Genomic DNA, 22,282 nt, shown 5'->3' on the forward strand with positions numbered 1-22,282 from the left:
GCGCAAGGCGTTCCTCTTCAAATGGGGGTGATTCCCATTTAAATTAGGCGCGCTCCCGCGCCGCCCGTACTGCGCATGCTCGTGACGTCATTTTCCCGACGTGCATAGCGCAAAATTACGTTACGTCGAGCTTTGTGGATCGCGCCGGGTCAATAAAGTTGCGTCGGGAAAAAAAAAAGATACGGCGGGAGAAAAAAAATTGTAAAACAAAAAAAAAACGCGTCGCTGGACAGAAGGGTCTGCTTTTACAAGGTGTAAACAGTTTACACTTTGTAAAATCAGCCCTAATTTTACACATGCAACTCAGTGGCGTCTCCAGCTTTCATATTTAGGAGGGGCACATGGGGGGACAGGGAAAAAAGTAGGGGGGCCAACTATAAAATGCAATTTTATATATATACAGTATATATATATATATATATATATATATATATATATATATAAAATCTCCTGGGGCCCTTTACTATGATCCCACAACGGGTCCTTTTACATGTTCTGTCGTGAGCTCCCTTCCTACTATACTGGGGCCCCCCAGGGTGGCAGAAAACAATAGATAAATGTCACCAGCACACCAAGAAAATATAAGGGTCCAAAGCAGTGGGAGCACTTTCAGGGTTGCAAAGGTTGTCTTGCCACCGGGGCCTGGTGTTCTGCCACTGTGGGGTTCCCCAGCTGTCCTGTCCCTGCTATTGACAGCGCTGGTCTGGCGTCTGTCTCCTTGGCAGGGGCAGCAGTCTATTAGGACCTAGTGCTGGTGACATTATGGGTGCATGCAGGGGAAGGCTGGCACTATTGGTTATAGAGAGCTGAGCCCCCAGCTGGTCACCTAGCAGCAGTAATGCTGTATAACCTTCTCTGTTGACATGCTGATCGTGATGTGATCCAGGTGATGCACCCAGTCAGATCTAATAAACACAATATTTATTAGCATCAAGAGTACAACCACATATATATATATATGTAATCAAACGTATGTTCCGCAGCCATGTGGGCTCTATGCCTGTAAAGTGTGGGCTTTGATCAATAAAATCTCTGATATTTAACACTAGGATTTGACTAAGAGCATCACCTGGATTGGATCACGATCAGCATGTCAGAGAAGCGCCACTGCTGCTAAGCAACCTGCAGGGAGCTCAACTGTCTACAACCAATAGAGATGGGCTCGGGTGTGTTTGAAATCCCACATGCCCGATCCCGCCAGGAAGCCGACACTCCACAGCGCTAATCACAGGCAGTGAGACATTTCCTGATCTGTGCAGCTTCAGACAAGGAAATGTCTCACTGCCTGTGATTAGCGCTGTGCAGTGTGGGCTTCCTGGCAGGCTCTGGCATGTGGAATTTTGAACATGCCCAGCCCATCTCTAACAACAAATTGTGCTGGCCCTCCTGTACATTAGCCCCATAAAGTAACCAGCTCTGGGTTCCAATGTCCTGCCGCCGCTGCCATGGAGACAGAGACCAGCGCTGTGAATAGCCGGGACAGGACAGTAACTCTCGTTGTTCCAGCACTGGTCCACACTGGGGAGATTCCCCCATCCACCTATAATGTGTAGGTGGGGGAATTGGATCATTTCTTTTTTTTTTTTATTCAACCTAATAGTTGAATGAAAAAAAGTGATCAATGTATGGGCTGCCTAAGAGCTAAGACCAGCCATAGACAGTTTAAATCTCAGCTGGTTCAGCAGGAACTAGCTGAGATTTGAACCATTAATGAGCAGATTCTCTTATGATTATCACCAGTGGTTACTGTATAGAATACAATTGCTGGGCAGGAGGGATATTCCCGTCAGCACTGTTTGTGTTGATGGGGGAATCATGCAAGTTTCTTTCCTGCAATCTGTGGATGTAGGAAAAAAATTTGCATTGTATATTACCTGCCTAACTGAAAGTGAAAGTGTAACAGAATGGCCCGTGACACCCAGAGACTTTTGAAGGATGGGGTTTACTCCTGTGCCAGCGTCACTATGCCCTTTTGGGCATAGGGTGACTGAGAAATGATAATTATAAATTACATGAGATGGGACATTACTGATAATTCATGTATTGCAGGATATCTTGAAATATTACAAGTTGTTAAAGTCTGACTCCGACAGGTCAATAGAGTGTTTTCATTCAATGGGGGGACAAATGCTTTTGAGGTGTTAATTGAGTCTGCTCCTAGACATTCCTTTGTGTGATGCTAATACTGTTTTGTGTCCATTGTGCTAATTAGGTCTCCTAAGACATGTTCATTGTGTATGCTAATGACACTGTTAAGATGTGGAATGTGACTTGTCAAGCTGTAGTAACTAACCCCTCTAAATGCGGAGCCAGACCGTCTGGGTAATAAGTAGTAATTAACTCATCGGAATGTTATTATCTAAAAGAATGTGTATGAAGCCCCCCCATTGTGTGATGTGTGGGTGGAGTGTGTCTTTGTCCCTGTGATTAACTGTAACATGCTTGTACTGTATATAACAAAGCTAAGTTACCATTAAAGGATTCATTCATTCATTTTGGAGCCAGTACCAGAGCTTGTTTTGTCTCGTTTATTCTGGGAAATGAAATGGGTCGTGTCTGATGTCTGTCGGACTGTCGGATAACCTGTCGTGGGGCGATGGATTTGAATATCGTAAACGGTGGTGACCATTACAGAAAGTAAATTGTGAATGTCTTGAAAGAACAGGAGAGGGGGAGGGAGACAGATGGGGGAGAGAAGGGATAGAGATAATGCAGTTCAGTGATTACAGTGTACTGCAGTCTGCAGTGCACACACATACCCACGGTCCAGGCTAGAATCTCAGGCATCATTCACACACATGCTGCTGATTTTCATATTTCCTGAACACACATCCCCTCTCTTCAGATACAGCACACCAAGATAGTGTGGGCGGGACTGAAAGGAGAAGGAGGAGGAGCTTTATTCCTCCCTGCTCGTATGTGAGGAGAGTGGGGGGGGTGGCTAGACTCGCTGGGCTGAAAAAGAGTGTCATAGACTGACACTTGGCTCAGCTTGCAGTCACCACTCTCGGAATTTACAGGCTGGTTCTCCTGTCCTAAGGACGGGAGAAATCAGTCTGTTTTTTCAGTAACTGAGATGAAGGCTTGGGCCCCCCTCCCCCACAGTGCTCATGGAGTCCTTTCTGCAACTCGCTCTTCTCCGTGCCAATGAGGATGCAGGGGAAGGAGCAGATCGGGCGGCTGTGGTTGTGTGAACGCTCGCATTATGCAGTGTCAGCGAGCAGAGGGAGGGGGGAGGAATGCCCCGCAGAGCTGACTGGGGACGCTCTCCCTCTCAGGAGAGACTGTTACTCCAGCGGCGGCCCGAAAAAAAAAAAAAAAAAAAAGCAAAAAAAAAAAAAAAATTTTTTTTTTTTTGGGGGGGCACATGGTGGGGCACAGCATAATGTTGGGGGGGTCAGGGCCCCCTCTGCCCCCCCCCCTAGAGACGCCTCTGATGCAACTTAATACTTACGGAGAAAAAACGAAGCTGAAAAGCTTTGTGGATCTCCGTAAGTGCTAATTTGCATACCGGAGGCAGCATTTCGACGCAAAATGCCCCCAGCGGCGGATGCGGTACTGCATCCTAAGATCCGGCAGTGTAAGTCCCTTACACATGTCGGATCTTCTGTCTATCTCTTGGAAACTGATTCTGTGGATCAGTTCCAAAGATAGAAACAGGGATACGACGGCGTATCAGTAGATACGCCGGCGTATCCCTTTTGAGGATCAGGCCCATAGTCCCCATTTATATATATCTAAATCAAGCTCAGCGGAAGGAAATAAGCTACAAAGGTAAGCACAGTGAGTTACTAAAAATCCTTCTCATATATTAATATTTCCGTCAGTCGCTATAAACATGTAACATGCAAAACTCACATACACATTTATCTATCAAAGAAACAGTTGTAATACAGCCGTCTGTCTTTTAAAAACTTTCTCAGAGGCTTTTTTTTTTTTTTTCCTCGTAACAGCTAACACATGTGGGGGGAGGAAGCCTGCACATAAACTCCATGCAGTCTGACTGCTTGCATTACCCATACAAAAATGCATGTTTAAAAAAAAAAATGCATGGCAGTTTATGACAATAAAACAATACACAAAATACACCGAATATACAGAATACGAATTTTTCAGCGATATGGAACACAAAGCTGATAAGGCAACTGTGACTATTTCACCCTCTTAAATCACTCTGTGCTCCTTTCGTCTGTATGGAGGTAAATATTATACACACAAGCATGCATCGCTTACATATTTGCATGTACAATATTTTGCGCACCTTCTATAAATCTGGGTGTGTATAATATTTATTTATATTTCCTTTTTTTTTCTTCCACACGCAGAGAGGCAAGGCAACTGTGAGTCTCACGGCTCACCCTCTATAAACCTTTCCGCCACCAGATAAGGGACCTGTGCCACCCCCTTACCATACAGATAATCGCTGAAACAGCCCCATTTAAAGTATCATAAAACGTAAAACGTCAAACAGAAAACATAGACATCAAACATAAAACAAAGACATCAGCCTGGCAGAAAGGGACAATGGGTTCAAAAAGACTTTGCTCAAGAACTTTCCCATCTTTAATTAGGAAAGCGCAGGACGCCTGCACGGAAGTGGACCGCAGCAACGCCTGTCTCCATCTGCACAGACGCGCTGCATCTCCCCAATAAAGCAAAGTACACACGCTGGGCGCCAAAATTGTAATAGCGGTACTCTGGCCCAATTCCAGAGAATAACCCCATGTCTGCCGGTTGACCCAAATCAATATGGTGAAATGTGCAGACAAAAAATCTACATCTCTCTCACCTTTTTCAGCGTCTCAGCCAGCACAGAGGCCCCAGATGGGACTGCACATCTCTTTTATTTCCAAATGACATCACAAAACATAAGCATTTAATTGGTTAGCTTATACATTCACTCCCACTTACCCACCCACTCACCCACCCCCTTATGATGTTTGTCCTTTGCACAGGCTCATATTTCCAAAGCACATGTAATGCATGTGTAAAATCCTTTGTTCAATGTTCATACACAGGGGTCCTCGGTCAGTTCATATAAGGATGGTTTCTTCTTACAAGTCCATATTTGGGCATGCACACACACACACCCTTCTTGTCATGTGGTATAAAAGTCCCCTCGTGTCTTTCATTCGGACTCATTTGCCATCTTACATAAAATTCCTTTGGTGAGGTGAAGAGAAGGGGGAGGCAAGGTTGAAGTGGATGACACATCTGCTTTCACTTAATCACACCCTGAAGGGTTGGTTAACTCTATAATGTCTCTTAAGGAAAATAATTTTCTAATACACTCACATACATATGTATTATACCTTATATCGATCAAGAAATAAAGGACTAAAAAAACAATATATAAGAATATAAGAAAGGCAACATTTGGCAACATTTAAGTGATTTTAACACTAAGTAACATAGAATAAAATATTCATTTTGTTTTTACTTCCACCACACACCCAAGTCTCAACTCTGCTCCTGCCACCCGTCGCCCTGGGGTGGGATAGCACCCCAGCAACGACAGAATGAGCCCACAGCACAGCCAAGCTGAAACAGAAACCCTATTTGAACATTGTAATTTGGATCAGAGTCATTAGTACTTTGATCACCCTCTAAATTTCGATAGCACCGGTACTTGGAAGTAACCAGGTGCTACATGTGCATCGGAATTGCATACAGACGATCGGAAATTTCCGACAAGAACTTTCTTGTCGTAAAAATAGAGAACCAGCTCTCAAATTTTTGCTGTCAAAAATGTTGACAGAAAAGGTCAGATGGGGCCGAAACACGGTTGGAATTTTCGACCAAAAGCTCACATCGAAATTTTCTTGTCGGAAATTCTGACCGCGTGTATGCGCCATTAGGCTTCAGTTCACACTGTGCAGGCTGATTGCGGGTGCAGTAATCACATCTGTTCCCACAACCACCTACGGCTAAATTGTGCTGCTCTTATGAGATGTGTGGGGTGCCACCCCTACACATCTCAGCCCATACTGTGTTTGCTGAAACCACAAGAAACTCACATGGTCAAAACAACCATGCTTTTCCCTGCCACTGCGTTTTTAAAAAGGTGCAGGCACCTTTTTTGAGAAAAATGCAGGCACAGCAGCCCATTTAAAATAATGGGCTACCCTGCCGGCACAAGTGTGAACCAGAGCTAAAGAAGGACTATGGTAAAAGCTAATTTGGCTGTACCTCTCCTATGGATCACAGGTGGGCAGTTTGTTCTGCACTACTATGACCCAGGTTCAGCCAACGGCGGGCTGAAGTGCGCTGTCGGCTGATATCACAGAGCTGGTACAGATTCTAGGAAGGTTAAAGTCAGGATCCATACAGATGCCTGACCAGCAGCTGGCTCAGCCTCTCAGAGTTCCACAAAGAACCTGAGCTCCCAGCCCCTCCACAGCCCAGCACTCCAGTGAGCATTGGAGGGGCAGAGTAGAGAGCGACTGGCAGTCACAGTTCTCTGCTCATAGCAAAGGGGAGAACAGAGTGATCAGTAGTGTTTGATCACTCGGGTTCTCAGTGTGGAGCCAGTGGGAGACAGATGCAGTATCAGAGTTATGCGGCATTCACCTAAATAGGTATGATTTTATTTTGAATTCCTGAATTCTTTTTTTTTAATCCAAATCCTCAACCACTTGTTGGGTATTTGTATTTTTAAAATATCAGTCTTTCATTCCCTAACACTGCACCCTCTCTCCTATCGGGCGCAACGTGAACATTTTAGTTTGCCTAACCTGCCATCACATAACAGGCAGGTGGCAGAAGGAGGGCGCGGGGCCAGATCTAGCCTGTCTGATGTTGGGGTGCAGTAACAATTGTGAGAGGGCAAAGGATGGGAGATCAGCAGGGGAGTGTGCAGAGGGTCAGCAGGGCAGAGGATACGGTTAGCAGTTTGCATGGCAGTGTATAGGCTCACACACTGTAATTTTTTTTAAAAAAAGAACATTGCTGTACGGGGCTCCAATCACATAGCTGCATCATTTATATGCAGATTCCTGTGTGAATGAATAAACCTCAAGTACCATCTTGCACCGTATTGCAGGGGTGCTGATTAGCACTCCCATAGTCCATTGACATGTATTCCGGCTTTCAATCAGTGGTATGGGCTGAAAGCCAGGGGACATGTCACAAGAGCCCCCATTGCATGTGTAGCACTACCCTCCGGAGGAGTTGCTGGTTGTTTGGGTGGCACATTTACCTTGTGGCTCTTCCGAATTCCTAGGGGTGCATGGTACATTTAGTAGAAGTAAAGGAATGTCCACAACAGGTGCTCTTTGCTGTGCTCTTTATTACCCAGCTGGGTAAAAACAATAAAACTTGTGGTGAGGAAAGTAAAGTTGAAGGAAGAAATGAGAATAGCAAATTCAGGAGTAGTGATAGGGAAACAGTCCTGCTCCCAAACGTAACACTTCTCTGCGCCACTCCTGCTTGAGTGGAATTAGTGTACCCGGACATGCCTCTCTCACTGAACTGGCAGCCGGAGTATCACTCAAACCTTTGTAGGATAAAGTCTCTGCCACAGACCCTCCTTAGAATGAACCTCAGGGAGACACCTCTGTCACAGGCCCTCTCTGACTGCAGTTATGGAAGCAAAACTCCTTAGGTGAATTACGCCTGGATCTTCTTCTTAATGTCGCCCAGGTACCGACTGACAGGTGATCAATCCTTCAGTGTCCGGCTACCTTGATCCCCGGTGGTTTGTCAAGGCCCTTTTGGATCGCTAGCCTCTCAATGGCGCTCCTCAGCGGACTCCCCACCGAACAGCAACACCACTTGGGATCCTCAAAGGTGGGAACCCAGTCACTCACTGGGTCCCCGTTGCTGCTCAGATGTTCCAGGCCAACATGGCCCCCGGAACCAGGAACACCGCGTGGCATGCACGCCCCGGCCAGGTAGGCCATAGCGCCGGGCGCCGTGATGTGGCCACCCTAAAGGTGGGTGCCACACTGGACGAAGGAGAACCCAGAACCAATGGCGTCTGCCCCATAAATACACGGACCTTGCAGCCAGAGTATCACTCGGGACCTTGAGGGAAAAGGTTTCTGCCACAGACCTTCCCTAGAACTTAGATCATGGAGACAATCCTCCTCGGTAGAATCTGTGTTAGAATCGCCTTCAGGTAGTATTTTTCACTCAGGTTACCGACTGACAGGTTGCTGACATCCAACCTCTCAGTGTCCGGTTACCTTGATCCCCAATGGATTGTCTAGGCCCTGTTGGATCGCCAGCCTCTCTTGGCTCTCCTCAGGCGGACTCCCCACCGAACAGCTATCTTGCTTGGGATCTTCTCAGAACTGGGGACCCAGTCGAATACTGGGGCCCTGCCACAGCTTTAAATATTCCAGGCCGACATGGTCCCGGAACCAGGAACACCTCGTGGCACGCGCACCCCGGCCTGGTAGGCCATCTCGCCAGGGAGCCATGATGTTTGGTCACCCTGAAGGTGGGTGCCACACCAGGAACAAGACCCCGCCTCAATGGCGTCTGCTCCAGAAGTACCCTCCCCCAGCATGCCCCGCAAGGAAAAACTCTCCTGATTGGCTGCTGGCAAGAGGCACCCTAGCCTGAACTCCACTGGCGCCACCTGTCGCTCCGGGGTGGTATGACACCCCAGCAACCACAGAATGAGCCCACAGCAAAGCCCAGCTAAAGCAGAGACCCATTTTGAACAAATCAACTGGATGAGAGCTAACTAACTCTCTCATCCCCCTTAAATTTAGAATAGCACCGGTACTGGAAAGTACACAGGTGCTACACCAGTATATAGAGGAAATAACAAATCAAGTAAAACAAGTACCATGCAACTAAAAAAATCTCACAACGTATAACGTATATGTCATAAATCATTACATAAACACGTAAAAATAAAAAATAAATATGTCCGCGGATTTAATTTTAAAAATCTGGTCACCTTATATTAAGGTGTACCTGATATCTTATGGAAGTGACATCTTACATCTTGTGCCCGTAGGTGCACTTGCTGATAGGAACTAATGAAATAATTGAGACAGTACTGACACAGGGAACATATACATACAGCCTCCAAAGCTAATAGTACTTGTGTTGATTTTTTCTGTCCATTCTTCCACATTGTTTAGATGGTAGAGCTGAACATGAAATACTTCTGCTATTTAAATATTAATTGGATTTGTGTTGGTGAGCTTGGCAAAGCAATAATGTCCGCATTATTTATTTTTTCTTTAGAAATGTAATTTTCTATACATGCTACTAGGGTTGTCCCGATACCACTTTTTTAGGACCGAGTACAAGTACCGATACTTTTTAAATGTCATGTGACAGTTTTCAAACCACAATACAGACTAAGGATATTTTCTTTAGAATTATGAAGAACTCTAACTCAAGACATTATAAAAGAATAAAAATGAGTAAAAATGAATAAAAATGTTTTATTTGCTTGTCACGCAGTAGTAAAAAACTCAAAGAATTTTCATAGAACATGTTGATAAATACAAAAAAGTATTCTATTTAGGTATCGGGAGCATTTGCGCGAGTACGAATACTCCCGCAAATACTCGGTATCGGTCCCGATACCGATACTAGTATCGGTATCTGGACAACCCTACATGCTACAGATGCGCTACTTTACAGGCGGACTAAGGGGACCCCCAGGCACTATATTTATTGTTGCACTTTAAAGCGGTTGTATAACCCGCTTGCAAATTTTTACCCACAGGTAAGCCTATAATAAAGCTTTCCTGCAGGTAAAATTAGCCTGTACGGTTTAAGAGATATTCACCTTGCATGCAGCCGCTGACATCAGCAGCGCTTTCGCTCTGAAGGTCCGGCGGATGATGCAAGGAAATTCAGAGCTCCTTTCCGGAATGGGGACTCCTGCGCACATGCGTGGGAGTGACGTTATCATGGCTCCGGCTACTCACAGCACTGGAGCCGCGAACCCAGAAGAAACGCTGAGGAAACATGTCAGCTCCCTCAGCGTTGACCAGGAGGCGGTGCGGGTTCTTCGTTCTAAGATAAGTATTTCATAATGAGCTAGTATGTGCATACTAGCTCATTATACCTTTGCCTTACAGTTTTTTTTTTCTTTTGGTTCGGGAGATCTGGTGTGAGCCAAACAGGGGGGGGGGGGGGGTGTTCAGGCCATCTTTATTCCTGACTAGTATCCCAATGGTTCTCTCCCTCACTCTGCTAATGTGCCCCCAAGTGCTGATGGAGAGGGACAGGGGAGGGGCAAACAAGGATGCTGTGCAGGCACCCGACATCCACCTTATAAGCTGATGATGCCATTGGTTGTTAGGACACGCCTGGCTGGAAGGTTGTAATAGTGCACAATGAAAACCTGTGGCTTTGTATGACTAAAAGGAAAGCTTGATACACCAACTGGCTTGTATACATTTTTTGGGCAATTTGTAGGTATTTTGCTTTTGATAATACCTGAAGACTCCCCACAGTGCCTGGGCACCCTGGTTGAAAAAGACTGGTTTAGCCAATGATTTCCTCTATATTTATTTGATCTTTGTGGTCCGTGTAATAGGAGCTGTGACAGCGATGTGTCCTTTGCCTATATATTGTGTGCTCTTTATCATTTCAGAAAGTTTGGAGGTATGAGCAGGTGAGGGGATAGGAATCAATAGGCTCCTGCAGCTTTTTGTCAGGTACTGGAAAGGTGGGAGTGGGGGTATGGCTTGGCAGGTGCCCCCTTTATGAGCAGCTAGCTAAAGGCCTCAGCAAAATAGGGGGGGGGGGGGCTGAAGGGGCACAGCCCTAAAACTGGTCGAAAAGAAAAAAAGAGACACATTTTTATAGAAGCAGACTATACTCAATTGGAAAATAGGGTGCTTACTGGGCCAATTCTGACACCTCTCTCATATATGTAAAAATCTGTGTTATTTTCCTAGAAAATTACTTAAAACCCCCAAACATTATATATATATATATTTTAGCAGAGTCCCTGGAGAATAAAATAGAGGTCATTACAATTTTTTATGTCACATGGTATTTGAGCAGCGATTTTTCAAGCACAATTTTATGAATTAAAAAGAGCAAAATGCAATATATAACCCAATGTTTTTTTGTAAAATATGAAAGATGATGTTATGCTGAGTAAATAGAAACCCACAATTTTAATGCTTTAAAATTGCGCACAATTGTGGAATGGCGCCATACTAGAGTACTTAAAAATCTCCATAGGCGATGCTTTCATATCTTCTACAGGTTACCAGTTTAGAGTTACAGAGGAGATCTAATACTAAAATGATTGCTCTCACTCTGATGTTTGCAGTGATACCTCACATGTGTAGTTTGAACACTGTTTACATATGTAGGCGTGAATTACCTGTGCGTTCACCACTGCACGCAAACATGGGTGGATGGGGGCGTTTTTTTTTTCTACCATTTTTTTTATTATTATTATTCTGTTTCATTACACTACCCCTATTAAAAATGTTTTTGATCACTTTTATTCCTATCACAAGGAATGTAAACATTCCTTGTGGATAGAAATAAGCAGTGACAATCCTCTTTATGGCGAGATTCAGAGTCAATAAGTCCCTACATCTCTCCTCTACAATGTAAAGCATTAGATCGAAAAAAACAAACAAACATTGATCTAATTCTTTAAAAAAAAAGTCACTTTTCACATTGGGCCAGAACCGGCCGTGACGTCATGACTTTGCTCTGGTCCTCCTAGACCATAGAGATGAGCGGAGGCCATCTATTCTATGCTCATCTCTGTGACCAGCAGCCACAACCACCGGTTTTTGGGCTTCCCAATCCGCATGGTAAGCCTGAAAACCACCGGGAAGCGGCAGGAGGGGGCGACCTTTCCTGTTGCTTCTAAAAATGATCCAGTGGCGAATCTGCCACTCAGACCACTTTTATCAGTTAGAGAATTTCTGGCTGAAAAAAAACAATACCGTGGTTGTGGCATATTGCTGCAGCCATGACCTTGGTATTCCACCTCTTACCGAGGATGTCTTTTGACTATGGCCCAGAAAGGAAGTGGTTGAAATGACTTTAACCGCTTCAGTAACGGACACTTTCACCCCCTTCCTGCCCAGGCCAATTTTCAGCTTTCAGCGGTCAGTCACGTGTTGAATGACAGTTGCGTGGTCATGCAACAATGTGCCCAAATTAAATTGTTATCACTTTGTTCACACAAATAGAGCTTTCGTTTGCTGGTATTTGCTGGGTTTAAAAAAAAAATTGATTAAAAAAAAAAATTTGTACAAAAAATATTTTCTTTGAATTTTTTTTACCCTTTACTGATATGCACTGATGAGGTGGCACTAATGGTCACTGATGAGGTGGCAATGATTAGGTGGCACTGATGAGGTGGCACTAATATGCCGCACTGATGAGCACTGATAGCCAGCACTGATGGGCACTGATAGGTGGCACATATGGGCAATGATAGGCAACACAGATAGGTGGCACTGATGGGCAGCACTGATGAGCAGGCACTGAAAGACAGCACTGACTGACATTACTGATGAGCACTGATTGGTGTCACTGATGGGCACTGTTGTGGCTGTACTGTAATCAGGGCCCTGATGATCAGTGCCCTGATTACCTGTACAGGTCTCCCATGCAAAAAGATGCTGCTGATCGGCTCTCCTCGTCTCACTGTCAGTGTAAGGCGAGGATAGCTAATAAACAGCACTTCCGTGTTTACATGTGACCAAGTGTGATTGGAAACAACCGATCACATGTGTAAACTAAGAGCTGCATCATCACTCTTTGCCAAGATCGGGGTTGCGCTGTGTCCTAGGAACACGGCGCGACCACGGTGAGACTGGGCTACCTCATATGTATAGTAAACAGATGGCAGGTGGGAGGTGGTTAACCACAAATTATGTAACAACACCAAAAACAGAGACAAAAAGCTCTGAGGGGCTTTTAGGCAGCAAAAAATACAAAATAAGTCAATTGGATATATAAAAAAATATATTTTATTGATACAAAATGACATAAAGTTTAAAAAAAAAGTGCAATTATAAAAATATGAGCTCTGGTATATGTACCCTTTATACTACACAGGATGTCCTAATGGCATGGATAAACATTATATGCATCGAAAAAAGTTTAAACTTGATATACTATTCAAAAACTCCAACGTGTTTCGATTTATGCTATTTCAAATGTTCCTTGGGGGATGAGGACATCTTTAATGGAGAGGTTACAGGTGACCAGAGCATACTAAAAAACACCCAAGCAGGTGGGTTTCAGAACAGTCGCCCAGCAAGGAGACACAGCAGGGCCCAAATTTAGCCTACGAGAGATCACATCTGCCGAGTGTGAGGAAAGTGAGACGGGGGCCCACACATGCACCTTTATTCAATGAAAGATTGTATGTCAGCTCTTTATGTGTTTTACAATTGGAGTTCCCTTATGTATATATAATTATGGATTCTTAGATATGGACAGTTCAAGAGTTTCATTTATATGATCAGAGTGATAAGACAGGGTAATAAAGGCAAGACGCTGTATAGCAAAAAATCCTCACACAGAATGATATGGTGTGTTGGCTCCCAACCACAAATTATGTAAGGCCTCGTACACACGACCGGATCTATCCGCTGGAATTGATCCGCGGATCAGTTCCAGTGGACAAATCCGGTCGTCTGTACGGCCTAGCGGATATTTATCCGCGGAGATTCCTCGGCCCGATCCATTTCAAGCGGATAGAAATTTTTTAGCATGCTAAGAAATTTATCCGCTTGAATCGGGTCCAGCGGATTGATCCGGTGGTCTGTACAGACTCACCGGATCAATCCGTCCGCTCCCCTCCCTCGCATGCGTCGTAATGATTCGACGCATTCGTGGAAGTACTTACCTTCCAGCGTCGCGCACGTCGCCGCGTCATCATCGCGGCGACGGCGCGACACGTCACCAGCGGATGAATTCCGCGCGGATTTTGATCCGATGGTGAGTACAAGCCATCGGATCCAAATCCGGAGGAGGAATCTCCGCTGGAAACGGTCCGGCGGACTGTTTCCAGCGGAGATCCCCTCGTGTGTACGGGGCCTTAGACTAGGCCTGGGGATGCACTGATTTCAGTTTTTTAAGACTGAATACGAGTACCAAAACCAATTACCAATACCTATATTTAGTGTCCCGTGACAGTTTGTTTTAGGGCCTGCTCACACCCTACATGCATAAATACCATACATGAAATCTGATGGGAAAATTGCACACATTTCACTTGCAGAGACATCAGTTTCACAACAGTTTTTTATGTGTGTTATTACAGCCTGTTTGCAGTGCGATTTGAAAAATAGTCCTGTGAAATTTCAGTCCGGTTCAGGTGCGATTTCCAATCTCATACATTACAATTTCCATTGGAATTGCACCTGAAATTGCACTGCAAACCAGCCCTGTATCACATCAGTGCAACTTGTCATGCGACTTGACAGTTCAATGTTGCGGCAATGGAACTGTTCAAATTGCTGCAACTCAAGTCAAAGTAACTTTGAAAAAGTTTTCTGCGCTATTTCTGTGCAATTTCAGTGGGACTCGCATTGACATCTGTTAAATTAAGTTACACAGATGTCCCCAAGCTGCATATGAATTTGCATTTTAGTCAGCTTTGAAGTCGCACTGGAGTAGCGACTTGCAAAGTCGTGCTGGTGTGAACCAGGGCTTAAGACCCCTTTCACGCGTAGGTGGTTTTCAGGCATTTTAGCTCTAGAAATAATTCCCAAAACCCTGCCTCCCATTCATTTCAGTGTGACTTGCAGGTTGCGCTTGCAGGTGGCTAGGAACAGTCCTGCAAGCAGCATCTTTGGGGCAGTGTAGGAGCGTTGTATACACCGCTTCTGCCCCTTGAAATTAATTGGCAGCGCTTCCAAAGCGCCTGAAAAGTACTTCGGAACTGCCGCAACACAGCCGCTTTTAACACCTTCTTTGGCCACTAGCGGGGTTCAAAGCGTTGCTAAATCGAGCAGCGCTTCACCTCTAACGCGCGGGCAGCCCAAGTGTGAAAGGGATCTAAGGTATCAGTCTTAGTGGAAGGGATCACCGCTCCAGGTGTATGTGTGGACTCTCCTCAAGGTGGAAGCAACAGGTGCAGGCTAAGCATATAGCACATAGCAGTTAGCTATGACTAAGCACTGTTGAGAGTGTGAAACGCGTCAGCTTTTTTATCCTGTACCCTGCTGTGGTTTGTACTTTTGTTATTTTGCAGAATAAAGGTGTTTTTATTGGAGTATCGGTCTTAGGCCCCATACACACGAGAGGATTTATCCGCAGATACGGTCCAGCGGACCGTTTCCACGGATAAATCCTCTCAAAGATATCCGTTGATTTCGATGGGATGGAGTGTACACACCATCCCATTGAAATCCGCGCGGAAATCCTCTGCCGATGACGTGTCGCGCCGTCGCCGCGATTATGACGCGGCGACGGGCGCGACGCTGTCATATAAGGAATTCCACGCATGCGTCAAATCATTACGACGCGTGCGGGGAATCCCTTTGGACGAATGGATCCGGTAAGTCTGTACAGACGAGCGGATCCATCCGTTGGAATGGATTCCAGCAGATGGATATGTTGTGCAGCACAACAAATATTCGATCTGCTGGAATCCATCCCAGAGGAGATTTCTCCGCGGAAACAGATCCGCTGGCGTGTACACACCATAGGATCTATCCGCAGAAACCCATTTGCTGGGATTTATCTGCGGATGGATTCTATCGTGTGTACGGGGCCTTAGTATCGTAGCATTTGCACAAGTACATGTACTCGTACAAACGCTTAGTATTGGCACTAATACCGGTATCAATGCAACCCAACCTAGGACATACTCTTACCAAGCCAGAATTGTGACAAACATGAAAATTCAAAAAAATCCCAAAAATGTAATTAAAGGGGTTGTAAAGGTACATATTTTATTTATATTCTATGCATTAAGGTGAAAAAAAAATCTGACAATTCTGCATTACTTAAACACTGTACTAACCCCCCCCCCCCACCTGTTTACTTACCTGAGCCCTGGAAAGTCCTGTGTCGCGAATGTGCTCGATCGTTGCCCGGGCTTCTCGGCTCTTCATTGGATAGATTGATAGCAACATAGCCATTGGCTTGCGCTGCTGTCAATCAAATCCAAAGACGCAGTGTGTTGGGGGGCGGGGCTGAGTCATACACTCAGTGGCTATGGCCGCCGACTGTATCACACCCACAAGGTAACCCCCTCGGGAGAGAGCCTCCCAGAGGGGGTTAGCTCTTGCGGGGAGGAGCCGCGATAGCCGCCGAGGGACTCCAGAAGAGGACAGTCGCGGCCAATTTGTGCAAGACGAAGTGCACAGTGGAGGTAAGTACAATTTGTTTGTTATCTTTTTTTTTTTTAAACACAAAGCTTTAGTACCACTTGTTCTTTTCCCCACTACTTTTCATTGCTGTTGTTACTTCTTTTTTATATATATATATCTATATATAAATATAGATATCTATATCTATCTATCTATCTATCTATCTATCTATCTATCTATCTATCTATCTATCTATATGTGTGTGTATGTGTTTGTAGTATAAAGAAGCAGTTTATTACTGTAGTCCAATATTCCCTCATAAGAAGCTCTTCCGCGCTCTCTATTTACACCAATTAAGTAGTGCGCGCCGCCTACACCAGCTCAGCGAACTCTTCGCGCAGGAATACTCAACGTGCGGCGTGCTATGACCAGGACGTGCTCTGATTTCAGCATTAAAAAGTCCCTATATGAGAAGAGAGATTCGTGCGCGGCCCGGCAGAGGAGGAGGTGGTGGTGTCGCCATTTTGTTGTGCGCTCGGAGCCCGTAACGGAAGCAGGGGTGAAGGCTTTGCCCGACAGCTCCGAGCCCGGCAACCCTTCTCCTTCTTCTCTGTGTCTTCTTTTTACGCTTTCATTCCTGTCCGCCGCTTTATCCCCGTCCTCTCCGCGTTCACCGTTACACTTTGGAGGTCATGGCAGATGTCGACAAACTGAACATCGACAGCATCATCCAGCGGCTGCTAGAAGGTGAGGAGGCTTCCTGGGAAGGCCTGGCTCCGCACTAGGGACGGCCCGCAGGCCTCGCTGAGGGGATACGTGTTACTGACGGGGGACGCGTGCATTCCCGCCTGGTCTATGACTGAAGCTAATGACAGGCGCACATTGCTGCCCGCCTTCATCTACATGACGGGCCGGTGCCTGGCTTGCCACTATACCCCTTCCTCATCACTGGGGCACCACCTCACATCTATACTATTCTACTTCTCATTAGATTTTCCTCTAGTCATGGTAGCCGCCTATTAACTTGGTGTTCCTTTAAACCTTTCCAGGCATTGCATGATCCTTGGCACAATTCTTATTATAAACACAAAGGTCCCATAATACCACTCACCGGACCTTACATTTGTTTTTTCACCCCGCTAACGTATTAGGACCCAAAAGTGAACATTTATTGCAGTTTGCTAATTCGTATGTGGTGGCTGCATAACGTAAGGGGGGGGGGGGGTATTTATTTATTTATTTTTTACCTTATTTTGGTTTGTCCATCAAACCTGTTTTCCAACTCGGGCTACCCTACAGATGTAGCAGTTGGAGGATTGAGACAAAACATTTTGCAATGAACAGACTATGTAAAACTCCCCCCCCCCCCCCCCCCCCAAAAGAAACTGCTTATAAAGCAGGCATTTGACTTTATTTAGCTTTTCCAAACCTGCTAGTACATCTAAAACAGCCCTAAAATGCTTCTGTCTAAAAGGTGCTCCAGAGTGATATGACTCTATACTGGAGATGTTACTGGTCAGATAAAAATACAGCCACTGCATCTAATGGTTGGTAAGCTGCAATAGATTAGTTTGGTTGTAAACCTTGTTACGCCACTTACAGGTAAGTCTGTGACTTACCTGTAGGTACTTTGAATATCTCTCAAACTTGCACAGTTTAGGGAAGATTGCCTGTATCCACTGATGTGATCGGCACATGCTTGCTGAAGAATTGGCCCGCTGGTGCCACTTCTTTGGGATCCGTCCCGCGACCGGCATGCGCACGAGTGATCTCTGACCAATCGGTGTCGGAGCCTGCGAACTCGGCAATAACTCCAGGAGACATGTCGCCAGTCACAGCAGTGTGCGGGGACCGCTGCAACAGCTTGGATATAAGGTAAGTATTTCAGAATAAGCTAGTATGCAATGCTCATGCTTTTGTCTTGCAGTGGTTTTTGGAGTTTACAGCCACGTTAACCCCTTCATGCTTAGGGATAACAACACATCTAACTGCCTAAGCACTGTTTTGCAACTTTGACATGTGTTTGTAAAACTGTACATATCATCCTAACCACTTTGTGCATCCAGGACTATACGTTTATTTTTTTTTATTTTTTTTTTATTTTATCTACTACCTAAAACACTAATGGCATTTTTAAAGAAAATTGTGTCCAAAGAAATACTGACCTTGCCACTGGCCTAGATCAATGGTCATCAACCCTGTCCTCAGGGCCCACTAACAGGCCAGGTTTGCAAGATAACTAAAATACATGACAGGTGATATCATTTGCTGCTCAGTGATTGCAGTATTCTAGTCTGCATTTCCCCAAGGTAATATATAAAACCTGGCCTGTTGGTGGGCCATGAGGACAGGGTTTATGACCACTAGCCTACATCAAACCTTAATGTAGGTATTTTACATTGCATTGTTAGTACAGCAGCTCCTCCTGAGCTGTCAGTTTTTAGTTCAACCCCACAGGCTGAACGAAAAGAAAAGCAGTGCGTACCAGGCTTTAAAGCCTGGTACATGCTATAAGTTTTATTTTTTTTCAACCCAGCAGGCTAAACAAAAACTGAAATCCCTGAGCTGTTGTGTTCTGACAGGTGGGGGGTGCCACCATCCCCCTAATCATCCTGTCAAAACTCCCGGTCAGCCATTGGCTGCAAGCACTTATCGGATGCTGGTTTTCCACTATGTCTGAGATTTGCTTCTGTTACACACAGGCAGGCCAAATGTCATCTGGTTGTGGCCTGTGTACCTGGCTTAACTATCACTTTGCTGGACAATCTGTTGAATTGAAAAATAAGACTAGCTGGCCAGATTACAAGGGGGGGGGGGGGGGGGAGGAGAATAAACAGTCGCCAAATCTAAGAATTGGTAAGCTGCAATATCATTTTTGGATTTGACACAGCTATAAGAGTATTCAGAGTCCCGGTGCTCAACCTGTGGTTTGGAAGTTGAATGTGGGTCTTTGATGCTTATTGTGTGGCCCTCGGTCTCTGCACAGTGGTCTGTATTTTTGATTCCTGACTTTGATTCCTGTTCAGTGAAAAATCTATTCCGTCTAGATTCTAGTATTTTAAATGGCTTGGTTTATTTTTAATACTACTTTCTCTGCCGTTCATTGCAAGGTTTTTTTATTTTTTTCTGCTTTTAAAAATACCAAGTGTGGTACAAGATATTAAAGCGGTGGTTCCCCTAAAAATAAAATGTTGACATCGCATTTAGCAAATAAATTACAGTTAGAATCGGGTTGTTTTATTTAAAAAATACCTCCGTACGTATCGTTTCCATTATTCGGTCCCACCGCCACTTCCGGGTACGATGCAGGCGGTGGGCGTTCCTAATTGATTGACAGGCATCCATCGCGTCACGAGATGCCGGAAAAAGCCGAACGTCGGTGCGCATGCGCCGTATAGAGCCGCACCGACGTTCGGCTTTTTTCGGCATCTCGTGACGCGATGGATGCGTCGTTCGGATGCCTGTCAATCAATTAGGAACGCCCACAGCCCGCATCGTACCCGGAAGTGGCGGTGGGACCGAATAATGGAAACGATACGTACGGAGGTATTTTTTAAATAAAACAACCCGATTCTAACTGTAATTTATTTGCTAAATGCGATGTCAACATTTTATTTTTAGGGGAACCACCGCTTTAAGCTGCATTGATTTATAAATGGGTAGTAATGGCAGTCATCGCTAGCAATCTCGTAATGTCTATTGGAGCCTGCTCCCACACTCCCCTCTAGTGCACTGGCAGTTGCTGACATCTCCTGTTGCATATATGCAGCATACTGTTGTATTATGTGTGGCCATTTGGCAGTCAGGGGCTGCACATTGCACACCCCAATATGAAGGAAGTTGATGCCCCACCTGATCAAAGTCTATTTTGTTTGGGTTTTTCTTTTTTTCTTCCTCTCTGCAGGGAAGATTTACTCTGTGCTTGACCTGGTGTCATAAACACTGCTCTGGTTGGTTCCTGACCAGCTTACCACTGCAAGGTCTGTACAACGGTGACTGCACACTGGGTAAAGCCAGCTTTTTTATATTTATGTAAAGGCATAGAGACAGATGCTTTTTTTTTTTTTTTTTTTTTTTTTTTGTCATGTTATGATTGCTGTGTCTTCACATTGATGGACTAAATGAGTTATATTGGTTCCAGTGTCCTGTCATTGTAATATTGGTGGGGGGAGACTAAACTGTTCCCACAGTTTAGCTTGAGATGTAATCTAAAATGGGAGGTTTATTTAAGGCCTAAGTCACATGAGCATTCTGGTTTGTACACCTGTGAAGGGCTATCCCACATGGGATACAAGGGTGTGTTGTCTAGGCAGCCTTTTAAAATCAATGACAGGCAGTTGGCTGAACTGTTTAAGTGTATCCTGCAGTACACATTTATGACCTGTGCAGCTGACTGTCATTTATTTGGATAGGTTGCCTCCAAAGAACATTTGCATTTTTGTGCTATGAACAAGTGCCCCCCAGATCCGATTGAAGAGATCACGTATAATTTTTGAGCTGAAAGGCTGGTTCTGCCACAGTATATGTACGTGGGGAGGGGGTGAAGCACATTTGGGATTTTATTGGCCCCAGTTCTCCATAAAGACCTGTCGTGCTGTATGGCTATCGCAAGGGATGTTTAAAGAGGAACTGCAGTCTGCTCACATAATTTGTAATGACATCTTTGCCATTCTGAAGCTTTCCTCTATCCACTTTGCATATTTTATATACTGTGATTCGTACTTGCCAAATATGCTGTTGAAATCTCTCTCCATTGAGTCTGGCTGCATCAGTTTTGACTGTGGGCAGCTGAAGCGGCTGCCTGTTCACTTCCTGGATATACAGACAGAGGTGTACCTCCGGCTCTGCAGCTCTCATTGGCCTCTTATGACTCATCCCCCCTCCCTTCTCAGCAAACTCATGCGAGAGCTGTGCATGCCATAAGTTTATTTTTATTTTTTACCAAACAGGAAGTGGGCTGTATGAGGTAATTACTGGCAGAACAAAAACTTTCTAGCCGAAGGGAACTAGGGCAGAAGATTTAATAGATGGAAAGTTGAGAAAAATGACTGAAGGTCCGCTTTAAAGCATCCCCACGTACAGTGGTTAACACATGTAGGTCATGCCCACATGTAAATGCTGTTTAAACCACGTATCGCTACAAATGTCAGCGCTAGAGTAAAAATGCTAGCACTAGACCACCTCTAATGCCACATACACACAATCGGAAATTCCGACAAGAATTGTGGATTTTTTTTTTCGACCTGAATTCTGGCTCAAACTTGTGTTGCATACAGTCACACAAATGGTGTCTGAAATTCTGAACGTCAAGAACTTGGTGATGGACAACACATACGACGAGCCAAGAAAAAAAGTTCAATAGGCACTGTGGCTCTTTTGCTTGATTGTGTCATAATTTCCGACAAGAACTTTTTTTACTGGATGCCTTAACTTCAAAACACAAAAAATGCATATAAAAGCAAAGGCCTTCAAGGCTGAGGGATCATCGGCATTCAGACTTTACAAAGAATGCAACAAGAAATGGAGGAATTGGTATATAAGCGGTAAAAAAATGGACGAAAGACTTTATTTGCCTCATAAAGAATGAGGAAGGAAATCTGGTTAGAGGATTGGGAAATGGCGAAGGTATTGAATTTATTCTTGGTCTTCACGAGGAGATTGGGGGGCCTTCAGTAACCAAAACGGCAGTGTTTATCTTCATGACACATCTCAGGAAGCACCCTCATGGAAAACTTGACATTAAGTCCCTGGGACCAGATGGCTTGCACCCAAGGGTACTTGGGGAATTCAGTCAAGTAATTTCCAGATCATTGTTTTCAACTTTTGCTGACTAGAGTACCAATCTATTAACCTACTATGAGATGAGCTGCCATCTAAAGGAAGGCTGTGTAGACGATAGGGGTGCCGAAATGCATCGCGATTCGGGTGTCCCCGATGTGGCATCGATGCATGTGACCAGGAAAATCGATTACCAGCATGATGCCTGCAGCTGCAGGCGTCAACCCGGTACCGTTTTTAGAGCAGGCGGTCTGCTGGCTTTCCACAACTGATTGGAC

At 45.0% G+C, this 22,282-nt stretch overlaps 1 protein-coding gene across 1 annotated transcript in view; it reads left to right on the forward strand.

Moving 5' to 3' along the window:
* Window positions 1–16,833: 16,833 nt before the first annotated feature.
* PPP1CC (protein phosphatase 1 catalytic subunit gamma) overlaps window positions 16,834–22,282 on the forward strand; it is a 36,460-nt gene continuing 31,011 nt past the window's right edge. The window contains exon 1 of the mRNA XM_040346521.1: window positions 16,834–16,973. Within this exon, the coding sequence (XP_040202455.1) occupies window positions 16,919–16,973 (55 nt within the window). The 5' untranslated portion in view covers window positions 16,834–16,918. The remainder of the gene's footprint in view (window positions 16,974–22,282) is intronic.

The sequence above is a fragment of the Rana temporaria genome, chromosome 1, assembly GCF_905171775.1.
Source record: "Rana temporaria chromosome 1, aRanTem1.1, whole genome shotgun sequence".
In the NCBI taxonomy this organism is placed as follows: Eukaryota; Metazoa; Chordata; class Amphibia; order Anura; family Ranidae; genus Rana; species Rana temporaria.